The sequence below is a fragment of the Canis lupus genome, chromosome 8 (genome assembly GCF_003254725.2).
Source record: "Canis lupus dingo isolate Sandy chromosome 8, ASM325472v2, whole genome shotgun sequence".
NCBI lineage: Eukaryota > Metazoa > Chordata > Mammalia > Carnivora > Canidae > Canis > Canis lupus.
In genome coordinates, this window is record NC_064250.1 from 1,737,249 (window position 1) to 1,750,650 (window position 13,402).

At 55.9% G+C, this 13,402-nt stretch overlaps 1 protein-coding gene across 1 annotated transcript in view; it reads left to right on the forward strand.

The window, feature by feature from the left end:
* Window positions 1–13,402, forward strand: part of RIN3 (Ras and Rab interactor 3) — a 104,216-nt gene that overhangs the window by 23,634 nt on the left and 67,180 nt on the right. Inside the window, 1 exon segment of the mRNA XM_025467797.3 lies at window positions 8,552–8,759. Within this exon segment, the coding sequence (XP_025323582.3) occupies window positions 8,552–8,759 (208 nt within the window).

The following is a 13,402-nucleotide window of genomic DNA, read 5'->3' on the forward strand; positions in this document are numbered from 1 at the left end:
CAAGGCCCGGCACAGGGTGGGGAGCAACAGGAGACGAGACTTCAGGGGAGCACGTCTCATCTCTGTAGAGATTGAGAACTGCTTCCCTGCGTGGCTTGTCCGGTGAGGTCCTGATGGCCCTGCCAGGAGGCGGCTTCACACCCATGGTACCCATCTAGTGGGACGCGACAGAGGGAGCTCCGTGTTAGGGACCGGTCGAGGCAGAGGGCAGTGGCTCGGGAGCTCGCAGGGCCTGCGGGGGGATCACTCGTCATCACCTCAGGTCTGCCTCACTGTCCCGGAACGCCCCTGGGCCTGACCTGGGTGACCTGGTGCTCAGGGGCGGGGTGTCTCCGCATTGCCTCAGCCCCGCCCTCAGCTTCCAGAGCCGACTTTAGCACACACACGCACATGCACGCACGTGCACACGACTGGAGTTTCCCGTATTCGAGGCTCTGGCAGAAGGACCAGGCTCGGGGCCTGGAGACCTTGCAGCCCGCGTGGCTTCGGCTCGGGACAGGTGCTGGCATCCTGGGGGAAGGGGCGTCGCCGTGCTGTGTGTGTTTTGGACACGTGGGAACCTGGGGACATAACAATGCCCTGAGTCCCCATAATTGAGCTGGGTCAGATCCTGTCATTTCCCCATGTTGCTTCAGACCTCCTAGAACAAATCTCCGCATACTACAGAGGGCTGAGCCCCTCCACAGCCCTCCCTGGTCCCGTTGTCTTCCCTCCCTTGGGTGGTGACCACCTTCTGAGGTTGGCGTGTGTGCATCCAGCGACCGCACACGTCACTGTCACATCTGTTCTTACATCCGAGTCCTTCTGTTCCTTCTGTAATGTGCTTACTTTACTCAACATCGGGTTTGTAGGATTTTAAAGCCTCTTCTTTTAATGTGATTTCAGACCCCCAGAAACGTTGCGGGGTCAGTGCAGCACATTCCTCTATGTGCACTCCTCACCCAGAGCCACCAGTTCTTGACCTTTTGTCACATCTGCTTGTTCCCGCTCATTGCTTCCCCCAAACCTTCTGAGATCAGGCTGCAGACACTGTGACTCTTGAACCCCCTGTATTTTAGTGGGTGTTTCACAAACACGAAGATGTTGTCTTACCTAACCTCAGCACAGGGCCCCAAATCAGGGAACAGACAGGATTCTAATTTAACCCCGTAGCCCTGGTTCCTGCCATTTAGCAGCTGCATGACAGTTGCGGGGGGATGGACTCACAACCTCTGGACCCATTCTCTTATGGATGATGTGGGTCGGTCCCGTCCTCTGGTCGTTGCAGACGCCACAGCACACTGTCCTCATTGTCCCCGTGTGCCTCCTGGGGGGTTGCCGGGCCTAGGCCATGGCATCCCCAACTCTCTGGGCTTTTGCCAGTCACTTTCAGAGCAGGGCCCCATCTGCCTTCCTGCCTCCCTTCACCCTCTTAGTGCTCTGGCAGCTTTCAGGGGGCTGAGCCATGGATTCCTACCTATCTCAGGCCATCTTGCACCTTGCTGCTGTAGCAACAGGTGTCCCAGAGACAAGCAGGGCATGACTGCATACTGGTTACCGCAACTAGAATAAAAACCCATTTGAAGTGTCACCACGCAGCCAGGTGCCGCACACTTGCACACAGCAGGTGTCACCAGCTCCGAGGCACAGAGAAGGAAACCAAGGCCCGCAGGGGTCCAGTGCCTGCTCTTGGTCCCTTGGCCAGGCAATGGCAGGGGGTGGGACAGACACTGCAGGAGTCCGGTTGCCTATGCTGTGCGGGGCATGTGAGTGGCCACTGACCCTCTAACCGTGAGTCTGCAGAGGGGGCACCAGTGTGAGGTTGATGTTCCTTCCTGCAACATCTCACCTCCTCCCACACACCTGCCCTTGGGTTTCTGGTCCCTTCCCGTCTGTGCAGGATTCATTTCCCCGAGGGACAGTCGGCACAGAGGACAAAGAAAAAGATGGGGTGTTGGGGGCAGCAAGGAGCGGCCGTCTTGTCTCACCCTGGGGTGTGAGGTGCAGCTGGCACTCAAGCCCACCAGAGTCCCAGGCAGGGCACCTGCCCTCCATGACCTCTGGACAATCCTGTCCCAGCTGCAGAGACAGGTACCAGCTTGAAAGGGAGGAAAGGGGGATCCCTGGGTGGCTTAGTGGTTTGGCGCCTGCCTTTGGCCCAGGGCGCGATCCTGGAGTCCCGGGATTGAGTCCCACGTTGGGCTCCCGGCATGGAGCCTGCTTCTCCCGCTCCTGTTTCTCTGCCTCTCTCTCTCTCTCTATGTCTATCATAAATAAATAAATCTTTAAAAAAAAAAAAAAAGAAAAAGAAAGGGAGGAAAGGAGCTTCAGACTTCAGAAATTGAGGCTGGGTCCTGGAATTCACCCCACAATTCAGCTACGGCTTTGAGAGGTCATGTTTTGTTTTGTTTTGTTTTTAAGATTTTATTTGCTTATTAATGAGAGACACAGAGAGAGGCAGAGACCCAGGCGGAGGGAGAAGCAGGCTCCATGCAGGGAGCCCAGTGCAGGACTCGATCCCAGAACCCCAAGTTCATGCCCTGAGCTGAAGGCAAACGCTCAACTCCTGAGCCCCCTAGGGGCCCCTTGAGAGGTTGACTCATAAGGACCCCATCATAATCGTCATGCAGGGAGCCCTCTTCATACCACCTGTCTGCCCACCTCACCCTTGCTCCCCAGAGGGATCCTCCCATGAGCTGCTAATACTTACTCCTGACTTTCCAGAAGAAGACACTGGAGGTCACAGTGGTCGGCTAGGTAGGGCATCCCAGCCCCACCACCGAGTGGGTGGCACAACCGGGATCTGAGCCAGGCTTGGGAGACCCCAAAGCCAACAGCTCTCCGGCTGTCTGCATTCATCTGTGTGACACGCAGGGTTATTGTCACACATTTGTTTAAGATGGATTTTAATCATGTAAGTATGGCTCAGTTAGTGTGAAAAATGGAAACAAACTCCCTGCATGATGCAGAGGACTGTCTCTAACAATTCCTTACATGCCTTCTGGAGGTTATCTCTCTGTGTATTTGGATGTGTGTGTATGTTTGTTCATACTCCGAAGGGTACAGCAGACATCATCACACACTTTCTTTGCTATGTGCTACAAGGTGTTAAGTACACAGGGAAATTCTAAAATTTCTTCAAGAGCTAGCCGACTGTCATGGTCTGAAGCCACATTACCTGGGGTTGGGGTTCGAATCCCAGCTCAGCCTCTTGCTGGCTGTGTGACCCTGCGTGGGGCCGTCCTTGGGGCTGTGCCTCACTGTCCTCATCTCTGCCTGGGGTGGTTGGGTGACTGGGGTTAATTTCTCAGGACTGGGGCAGTTTTCTAAAACGTCACAGCTTAAAACAGCAGAAGTGTATTGTCTCACCATCCTAGAGGCCAGAGGTCCAGCATCAAGGGGTCGGCAGAGCTGGTCCACCTGCAGGCTCTGAGACTTGTCCGCTCCCTCTCTTGTCGCTCCTGGCAAGCGGGGGCATGAGCCCCGACGCTCCCCGGCTGGGGCGTCCTCACCCAGTGTCTTCCCCTGCCGTCACGCGACCCCTCTAGCACCTCTCCACGACATTCCCTCTGCTTGTGAGGACACCTTCACTGGTTTTAGGGCCCATCCAACATGCTGGGGCGATCTCATCCTTCCATCAAATAAAGTCACATTTTTAGGTACCAGGGGTTAGAATTTGGACAAAGCATTTTGGGGGACACAGTGCCACCTGGGCAGGTAGAGGTAAGGTCAACTAAGTGAAGGGCATGCATGGACAGACCCCCACAGAGCTGTGCCCTGGGCATCACATGGGCAGGCTGCTGCCCTGACGGGCTTTACCAGGGCCCCCTCCCACCCAGCCTGTGTCACCTGTGTGCCCACGCACCTTGGACACAGTGACTGCACTATCCCGTGATGTCTTCCACTGAAGCCACACCTGGCCCCTGCAGACCTGAGAGCCGGCGAGGGCGTCTCCATCTTGATGGACCCCCCTTGGTCTTGACGCTGCTTGGGGTTGGGATCATGGGTGGGACTGAGATGCCCTTTGCCGGTCCTGTCCTTCCATCCCACAGTCCACTCGAGCCCTGGCTGAGTCCCCTTCAGGGAGGCTCACGCTGAGGCATCGCCAAGCTGCCTCCCTGGGGCTGGGGCCCTCATGGCCTGGGAAACGTCTTCACGCCTTCCAAAACGGGCAGCGTCAAGCCAGGCCCTCCACCTGAGCGGTCACGCAGCTCGCTGAGCCCACACGCCCTTGGCCAGCCTCTCCGCCCAGACCAGAGCTCTCCTCCTGGCCCCTGTGACGGGGACCCAGGCCAGGCCAGGGCTGTTGGATGTGCCAATTCACCCGTTCTCCGGGGGGCTGGTGAGAAAGTACTCCAGAAACCCTGGCCGCTGCCTCTGGGCAGGTCCCTGCAGCGCGGGGTGAGGGTCTCCCAAGTGTGACCGCTCTGCCTCTGGGCGGGCAGCCCGGGGTCCAGGGCCAGCCAGCCTGGTTGGAGCTCGTGAACAGCCCCTCTGTCCCCTAGAGCTGCTCTAAAGCCTCCGAAGCGCACTGCTTTTCGCCGACCGTGCTGTTTGTTACCCCGGCTCCTGTGGCTGCCCTTGCAGGGCCTTCAGCTGGAGTTTGGCCGCCGACGGGGAGGGCATGAGTGCCCAGGTCAGCTGCTCTGCCAGCAGGTACCAGTCAGACAAGGAGCAGCTGAGGCTGGGCGAGCTTTGGGCCTTGCTCCGAGTCACAAGAGCACTAGACCCTGAAGGAACAAGGTGATGGAGGAGCACACCTGCTCTGACCGGGCCCAAGAAGGGCGGCAGGGCCAGCCCCTCTGACCCCTGAATCCTTGCCAACTCCAGGCCCTGGGTCACGTGAGCTCCCTGGGAGCCCACCTGCAAAGTGCCCAGGCTGGTGACAGAGCTCAAGCAGAGGTACAAGTGCCCAGAACCGACACTGTGTCCGACTTTGTCCCGGGGCTGCCGTGACTGGCCTGCCTGGACATGTCAGCTCTAACTGCCAGGAACTGTCGCCGGACCCACATGGCATGTGAGCTTGCAGGTTACCTCTGGGGCCAGGGGCTGACTCGGCCATAATCCAAGTGCAACGTACAGACGCCTGCCTGGTCACCCTAGTCTAATGTGCTAAGTCCCAAAATCAGCACTACAAAGTGGAGGAGTTGTGGTGAGAAGAATCCCAACAGGAGGATTGGAAGGATAGAAAAACAAGAGTTAACACGTGTGGAGCTATGCCGAGCACTCAACCCTCCTCTGTCTCGCTGAATTTTATAACAACCCTATCAGGTGAGGGTTCTTATTACCCTTTTACAGACGCTTAAACTGAAGCCCAGAGAAGTACCGTAAGTGGCCAGAGATCACATGGTCTGGGCTCAGACTCCAGGCTTCTGAACAGGTCTTGAAGGATGGGGGTGACTTCCTGTAAAAGATTTTAACCATGCAGAAGATTGAAAGAATTTTGCAGTGAACACCCACCTACCCACTACTTACCCTGAATGCTTTTGCATATTCAATATATTACATATCTACCTGCCCCTCTATCTTTCTGTGAATCCATCCTTCTTTTCTTTTCTTTTTTTTTTTAAAGATTTTATCTATTTTTTCCTGAGAGACACAGAGAGAGGCAGAGACACAGGCAGAGGGAAAAGCAGGCTCCATGCAGGGACCCCAATGTAGGACTCGATCCCCGGACCCTGGGATCAAGCCCTGAGCCAAAGGCAGACACTCAACCATGGAGCCACCCAGGCGTCCCCATCTTTCTTTTTTATTTTTTTATTTTTTTTCTTTAAAGATTTTATTTATTTATTCATGAGAGACACAGAGAGAGAGACAGAGAGGCAGAGACACAGGCAGAGGGAGAAGCAGGCTCCACGCAGGGAGCCCGACATGGGACTCGATCCTGGGACTCCAGAATCATGCCCTGGGCTGAAGGCAGGCGCCCAACCGCTGAGCCACCCAGGGATCCCCCCATTTTTCTTTTTGAATGCATTTCAAAGACTGGGCACCCACGACTATTTTATTATAGATATCATTGACTATGTCCAGTATTTATTTAAACAGTTAAAACAGTTCGGTATTTACTTACTATTCTTTTTATGGTTTCAGTGTAAATTTACATGCGATAAAATGTACACTCACACGTCTCACGGTACCACTTGAGCATCACCCGCATGGACTCACACAGTATGTATTTCCGTGCACCTGGCTGCTTTCACTTGGCTTCTGAGGTCCACCCATACAGTTGTGCGGATCCGCGCTTCCTCTTCTACTGGGGACGCACCGCTGTCTGTGGTCCATTCTCCCCGATGGACTCCTGGACCAGGTTCAGGCTGTGATGAGTAAAGCTGCTGGAATATTCACGCACAGGTCTTTGCGTGGACATACACCCTCATTTCTCTAGGGTAGGTTCCCAGGAGCAGGATTGGCTGGGCCTACGGCAGGTGTATGCTTACATTCCTAAAAAATGCCCCTTTCCCCAAGTGGTCGTGCCAGTTTACATTCTCTCTGGTAATGCGCCAGTTCTACTTACTGCCCATCCTTTACCAACACGTGATTTTGTCAGTCTTTTTTAATTTCAGCCATTCTGGAGTTTGCATCGAGGTATCTCATTGTGGTTTTAATTTGCATGTCCTTAGTGACTAATGATGTCGTTCACCTGCTTACTGGTCACTGATACGTCTTCGTGGAGGTGTTCTCAAACCTTTTGCCCATTTTTAAACATGAACTTATTTGTTCTCCGTTAGATGTACGCTTCGCATGTATTTTCTCCCAGTCTGGTTCGAGTGTTCCTTTTCTTCATGAGGAGTTTTGATGGGTACAGATTTAATTAGTTTAAATCACCCATCTTTCCTTTTATGGTACTTGCTTTCTTGGTCCAATCCACTAAACGTGTGCCTGCCCATTGGACAAAATGTCAGGAGGAGGGAACAGGGAACCTGAAGGTATCAGAGGTGGACAGGGCCGCTGGCCGGAGCGCCAGGTGGGCACGTGCAGGTTCTACTGAGGTGGTGGAGGGCAGCCTCTTGTCGGGGAGCTTACGATGTGGGGGGAGGGCTCAGAAAGTGAATGTTTTTCCATCTTAGGAGACCAGATGGGATACTTTAGGCAGTGGGAGACATGGAAAGTTTTAGAGCAGGAGGGGACGTGATCCCAAGGGAGGTGGTACAGTCCACGTGACACCAGAGCCTGGACAGGGTTTCTCCTTGGTTGTCCTGTCCCCAGGATGCAGGGGGGACTTCCAGGGAGCTGGGGGCAGGGAGCAGCTTCATATCTGTGGATCTTTGCAGACTTTCCGTGGCTCAGGAGCCACCCAGGCCCCACAAGGTCTTGGTGGGCCCATTTCCTGCTGAGGAAGCTTGCGTGTTCTTGTGGTCCGGTCCCTCCCTGGAAGCCCAGGGAAGCTCTTCATACATGGATTTAGGATCGACGCTGTCAGGGGCTCCAGAATCCCTAGAGGGATCCCCACCCTGCCCCTTCCAGCCTCCCCTCGCCCCCACCCCCACCCCCACCCTCAGCCCCAGCCCCATCCCCAACACCTGCCAGCCCCCAGGCTTCCTCGAGGTTGCCCCAGGTGGGGTAGTTCAAAGTCCTCTGCTCTTTCCCAGATGGCTGCATCCTTGCTACGGCTCAGCACAACCCAACCTGCTCTAGTTCACTCGTTCCGTCTGTTATCTGACCCCTCTCCTAGAGATGAGGTTTGTTGTCTTGGTTTGGTTCAGTTTGGTTCTTACTCTTGTTCTCTGCTCTAAGCCTGTTCCTAGAACAATATCTGCAGGAAATGTTCATATTGTGAGTGAATAAGAGACAGACCCCCACCTTCCCCCAAGAGCCTGTTGGTCTGTTTGATCATGGCCTTAATCCTAAGGAGAAAATGAGGACCTTTGTCCCCAGGACCCAGGCTGTGCCTAGGGCTACCCAGTGAACGGAGGGATCTTCCAGGCCACCCCCTGGCCGTTGTACAGATGAGAAAGGACTCACCGAGGGCTGAACCTGGTTGGGCAGAGAGGAAATGGGAGCTGTCACTCCCAGCTGCCCCAAGAATCCAGGCTGCTCCTGGGAGAGACCCCCCACCAGGTGGGAGGTTTAAAGATTCTCAGGAAGCCTTCTGGTGCCGCATGGCTAGTGGCTACATCCTTGGACAGCACATGTCCACCTGGTTGGCAGTTATGCGGGTATAGACATATCTAAGAGTCTGTCTAGATGTGTGTACTAACAGCTCGTACATCTCACTGTAAATTGCACTTCAATTTAAAAGTTTTTTTAAAAAATCCTCCCCAGAGCTCTGCCCAAATGCCCCCTGTGTTTCCCTGAAGACACCTTGGGGTAGAATTGACCACTTCTGGTTAATTCTTATTATCTTAACAATCCTTATTATGTTTTATTTCAGCCTGTGCCTCAGCTGGTTGTTTCTGTGTGTATCCAACCCATTCCATCATAAGCACCCTATGGTTGCATATGTTTTAATTCCAGAGGGCCTCTGGCTTCACAGATGCTAAATGAACAAACACGGTTGAATTGACTCTCCGCTGCATGTGCACGGCAGTCAGGCTGCCTGCAGGACAGGCTGATCATTTGATTTTGTTGTCAGTCCTGTTCCAGGTGTTGGCAAAGAAGAGGGAGAGGAAGAGGAGGAGGAGGATGTCATGGGGCCTTGTCTGCCAGTCAGCCCGAAGAACTGCCTTCCCCTGCGAGGTATTAGTGTCCTGGAGAAGCTCATCAAAACATGCCCGGTGTGGCTGCAACTGGGTCTGGGCCGGATGGAGGCAGCCAGGATCCTGCAGCAAGAGGCGGCTGGGGTGAGTTGGGGTCTTTTTATTTCATAGCCGATATAGGGCAGGCACAGCTGCAAGGGGCTGCCAGGCTTCCACCCCACCAGTGCCCATTGGCTTTCCTTTCTTGGGTTTGTCAGCTTTTTGACTGGGGTGTATTTTCCAGAACTCGGGAGTGAGAGACAGGTGAGATGTCTGGTTCCTGCTCTGGAGAGAACAGCGGACCGCGCAGCCGGCGTGGCCAGTCTGGGCACTGGGGCACCTGAGAGGCAGGATTGACACTTGGAGACGTCAGCCAGGCGTCAGGGAGCAGAGGGCATCAGAGCCAGAGGGGCCTGAGAAATTATTTGACACCCTTCCATTTGACATATGAGAACAAGGGGCTCTTGCATTGAGCCAAGGGGGTTTAGAGTTTCTGAGGCTCACTTTTCTCACTTTGAAATGGGGCTGTTAAGGAAAGTGGTTTGGTCCAGGCTGTCTGAGCAGTACGGGGGAAGAAGGGTAGGTAGATAGTGAAATGTGAGTCAGAGCGCATCAGATGCCACCCACCCCCACCCCACCCTGCGCATCTTCTCTTACATGCCACTTCCTTTTTTAAAAATGTTTAATTGGTCTAATTATAAAAGCGATAAACATATATAGTGACTGTAAAAAAAAAAAATCAAGCTGGACAAAAGAGTCTTCTCAGAGTGTTTGCCACCTAACCTACTTCCCAGAAGCCTTTTTCTGGTTTGGTTTTGCGTTGAGGTGAACTTCACATCACAGAGAATGAGCCGTGTTGGAGCCCAGCGTTCAGGCTGTCTCATTGCTGTGCACACAGCACCTCTGCTTTCAGGAACATCTGCCACCCCAACATGAGCCTGGCGCCCGTTGAAGCAGCAAGTGTCCATCTCCCCACCCCCCACCCTACCCCCGGCCACACCGCCTGCCACAGGAGCCAGGTCAGATGCACAGCATGTCCCCAGGCCCGACCTGCTGAATGCCAGGCTGGCGGCAGCCGTGTCCCCAGGCCCACGGCGGGCTCTCCCCGAGGGCTCGCGCAGGGGTTGGCACCACTGCCCCCAGCACCCGCCGAGGTGGGCCTTCCAACCAGGCCCAGCGTACAGAAGATATAACTGAGGCACAGAGAGGTCGAGTGGCTGCCCCCAGGTGACTCAGTGAGCAGGTGCCCGGGTTGGATTTAGAGCCCAGGCCACCCACTGCTGCTGCGCTGGGTCATACCTGTTCGAGCACCCAGGTCCTACCTGTCTGCCCTCTGCCAGGGCCCCTGCTGTACAGCGTGTCAGGCTGTGTGCACTGTGCTGGGGAACAGTCCAGGCTCCCAAACACATGGGGCTCAGCTGGCCAGGGGCTTCGCTGACCTTGGACAGGATAAAATCCATCACGTGCTGATCACGTGCTGCAGAACCTGCGAATCACCTCCAGCAGAGTTCTGGCCTCGCTGTCCCACGGGGGCCCCACCACAGGGCGTGGGGACCACAGAGGCTGGGCCAAGACCCAAGGGGGGATCTCCTGTGCATAGGGTGCCAGGGGCCGCCCCCCAGTCTGTGGGTCCCTCTGCAGGGATAAGCAGGGAGGGGGCTTCAGGGGAGGCCAGCTGGCCACAGTCCTCAAGGAAATAAGGTCTGTTGTTTCGTCCCCCGCCCCACCCCCGAAAAGCTCTTCTGTTTTGAGTGGACAGGGCTTCAGAGCAGATGATGAAACATGTGGAAAATAAAATCGGGACTCAGGCCATCAGGCCAGCGGGTGTCCTGGCAGGTGATCCAGGCTTGCAGCACCAGCGTGCCACCCACCTCCCTGCTAGGTTCTCAGGGCATCTGCTTCCCCCCACGTCGGGGGTACAGCTCAGAAACAGACCCGCGTGCAAGCTTGTGATGCGAGGGTGGCCATTCTCTGGGCCTTTCCTGGCCACCTGGAGGGTGTGGCCTGGACATGGGCGTGAATGTGGGTGGGCCTCTCGGGGGAGGCAAGTGCATCTCCAGGGCAGGCTGGGCCGGCTGAGTCCTCAACCGCTCTGCCCTCTTCAGAGAGTTGAATGTAAGCCCCCCCTAAACTGTGCCTCTCTGTGAGAATGCCGGGTGATGCCTGGGGTCACCCCCCGAGTCCTTGTGAGAATCCTGAGGCTGACGGCGCTCTTGCCCCCAGCTCACAGGTAATGAGGCTGAGGCCAGGAGGTGTGCCCTCAAAGCGGACCCCAGATGAGGATTTGAGTTCACGTGGTTTATTTGGGAGGTGAGCCCAGGAAGCTGGCAGGGGAAGTAAGACAGGGAGTGGAGGCAGCTAGTAAACGCTTGTGACCATGCAGGCTGCCCCAGGTGTGAGTGGAGCCGGGTGCTCTGGGAGCCAGCGAGGAGCATGCATCTCCAGGCCATCCCACCCCCAAGGCTAGAAAGACGGTTCAAGGCTGTGGATTGTGAGGACTCTCGTTGTCATCCCTTGTCTCTACCCTGAGTGTGAGAAGATCTGACTCTGGCCCGAGAGATGCCGAGTTCTGGGGTGATGTGGGCAGACTTCCTGGAGGAGGCAGATGATGAGCTGGGTCCTGTAGCTTGGGGCAGGGGTGGGGGCAGGACTGGGATGAGGGAGCTGAGAGGATCTATTGGGGGGTGGATGGGGGCGGGCCAAGCCCCAGAGGTGGGCCGAGCTGGGCTGGGCACATGGGGCTGGAAGGCAGCGTGACGGGGATACTGGAGTTGCTGGAGGGCAGAGCCACTGCATGTGTGTGTCTGGGGATGCAACGGGTCTGAGGATGTGGAGGGTCTGGGGACACAGCAGGTCTGGGGACGCGGCAGGTCAGGGACCCAGCAGGTCAGGGACGTCACAGGCGCGGGGATGCAGCGGGCCTGGCTCCGATGGCCCCTTAGAACAAATGAAGGGTGGCAGGGAGCATAGGGCTGCTTCTGGGGAGCACAGGAAGCGGGTCCCCACCACCTGGGAGCTGAGCATGGCCAATAGGAAGCTTCCTTAAAGTGACACCTGTGTTCTGGGAGCGAGAGCAGCTCTGCGGCTCTGAGGGGCCGGGCCACCCTTAGGAGCAGGGGACCCAGCACCACGGCAGACAAACCCTGTGTGGCCTTCCCTGCCCTCTGCCCTCACCCCGACTCCTCACGCCTGTTTTCAGGCAGAAACAGAGCCTTCCGTGCCCGCTCTGCTGAGAACAGTTGGCCAGCGTCCACCCAGAGCTGTACTTGTGGTCTTCTCCACCCGCAGCGATTTCTGTCAGGTGGTGGGTGTTGCTCGGGTCCTCACAGACGGCCGAGGACGCAGAGGTACAGAGAGGCTCACTCCCTTGCCAGCGAGAGCAGTGCCCGCAGGCTGTGCCCCTGGGGGGGCCCTTAGCCGGCAGCCTCGTCCCGCACAGCCAGCGGCCTGAAGCTCAGCCAGTGCCCTGCTGGTCTCGCTTCTCAAGTTGCACACGCTGCGGCGGCCCCCGGGCTGGAAGAGCTGCGAGGCCTTCACCTTGGACGCCCTTGGCCTGGACAGCCCCCGCCCCGCCGGATGGGGAGGCAAATGGTCAGGGGACCAGGCGTCCAGCTCCTTTGTCCCCCTAGTATCTCTGTGACCAACCCCATCCCACCTCCCTCCCTGCAGCCTGCTTCTCTGATAAGGTTTGGGAACATACTGGCCCACGTTTGATCTTTGTGTGTCCAGAAGCAAGGCAGTCAAACAGCCACCTTTATTCATTCCGCACCGAAACGGTGGGGTTTTGTTTTGTTTTTGTTTTTAAAGTTTGATTGTAGAAACGTTAGATTTACAGCAAAGTTGCAAAGATAATTGAGGGAGTTCCCAGACACCCCTCACCTGATTCTGGCTGCGGGCACCTCACGCTGGTAGGATACGTTTGTCACAGTCACTGAGGCCACGGTGACGCACCTGTGTCAAGGAGAACCCGTAGCTCCTCCCTCATGGCCTCTCCCTGTGGCTGCCTCTCATGCAGGGCACATCTTGCATGTCGTCATCGCGGCCCCTCGGGCCCCTCCTGACTGTGACAGTTTCTCAGACTTGTTTTGTGTTTCGATGGCCTTGACGGTTTGGAGGAATAGAGGTATTGTGAGGTACTTTTGTCGGGGGGAGGGGTCCTTCAGTGGGATTTATTGATGGTTAGACCAGAGTTCGCAGTTTGGGGGAGGAAGACCCCAGCAGTAAAGTGCTGTGCTCATCACCTGGCATCAGAGGTGCCGACTACCTGTGTGACTTACTGCTCCACGCTCATGTTGACTTGGGGCCCCTGGCCGACCCCCTGCCTGCCAGGTTCCCCCTGTGCCCCCATCTTATACGGCACAGCCCACCCTCAGGGAGTGGAGCATCCTCGATGATCTGCGTCCATTATTTGGAGTTCTTCTGCACAAGAGATTTGTCTGTCCATTTATTTATTCGTGCCACTCTTTACTTGTAGCAGCAGGGTAGGGCCGCATGGATACTGCTTTTCTGCTTTGGGTTGTGATCCAGCAGTACCTTAATTATCGGGTTACTCACGTTGTTCCAGCTTTGGCCATCGGGTGCTCGTTGGGACCCTCTGACACCTGCCCATCGTTGCATGGGTGTGAGTGTGGTTTTTGGAGCGCTTCCTTACTTACTGACACTGCATGCTCCAGGATTGTCTTGTTTCTGGCCCTGGTCCTGGGTCAGCCATTTCTCCAAGGAGCCCTGGTTCCTCTTATTAGAGAATA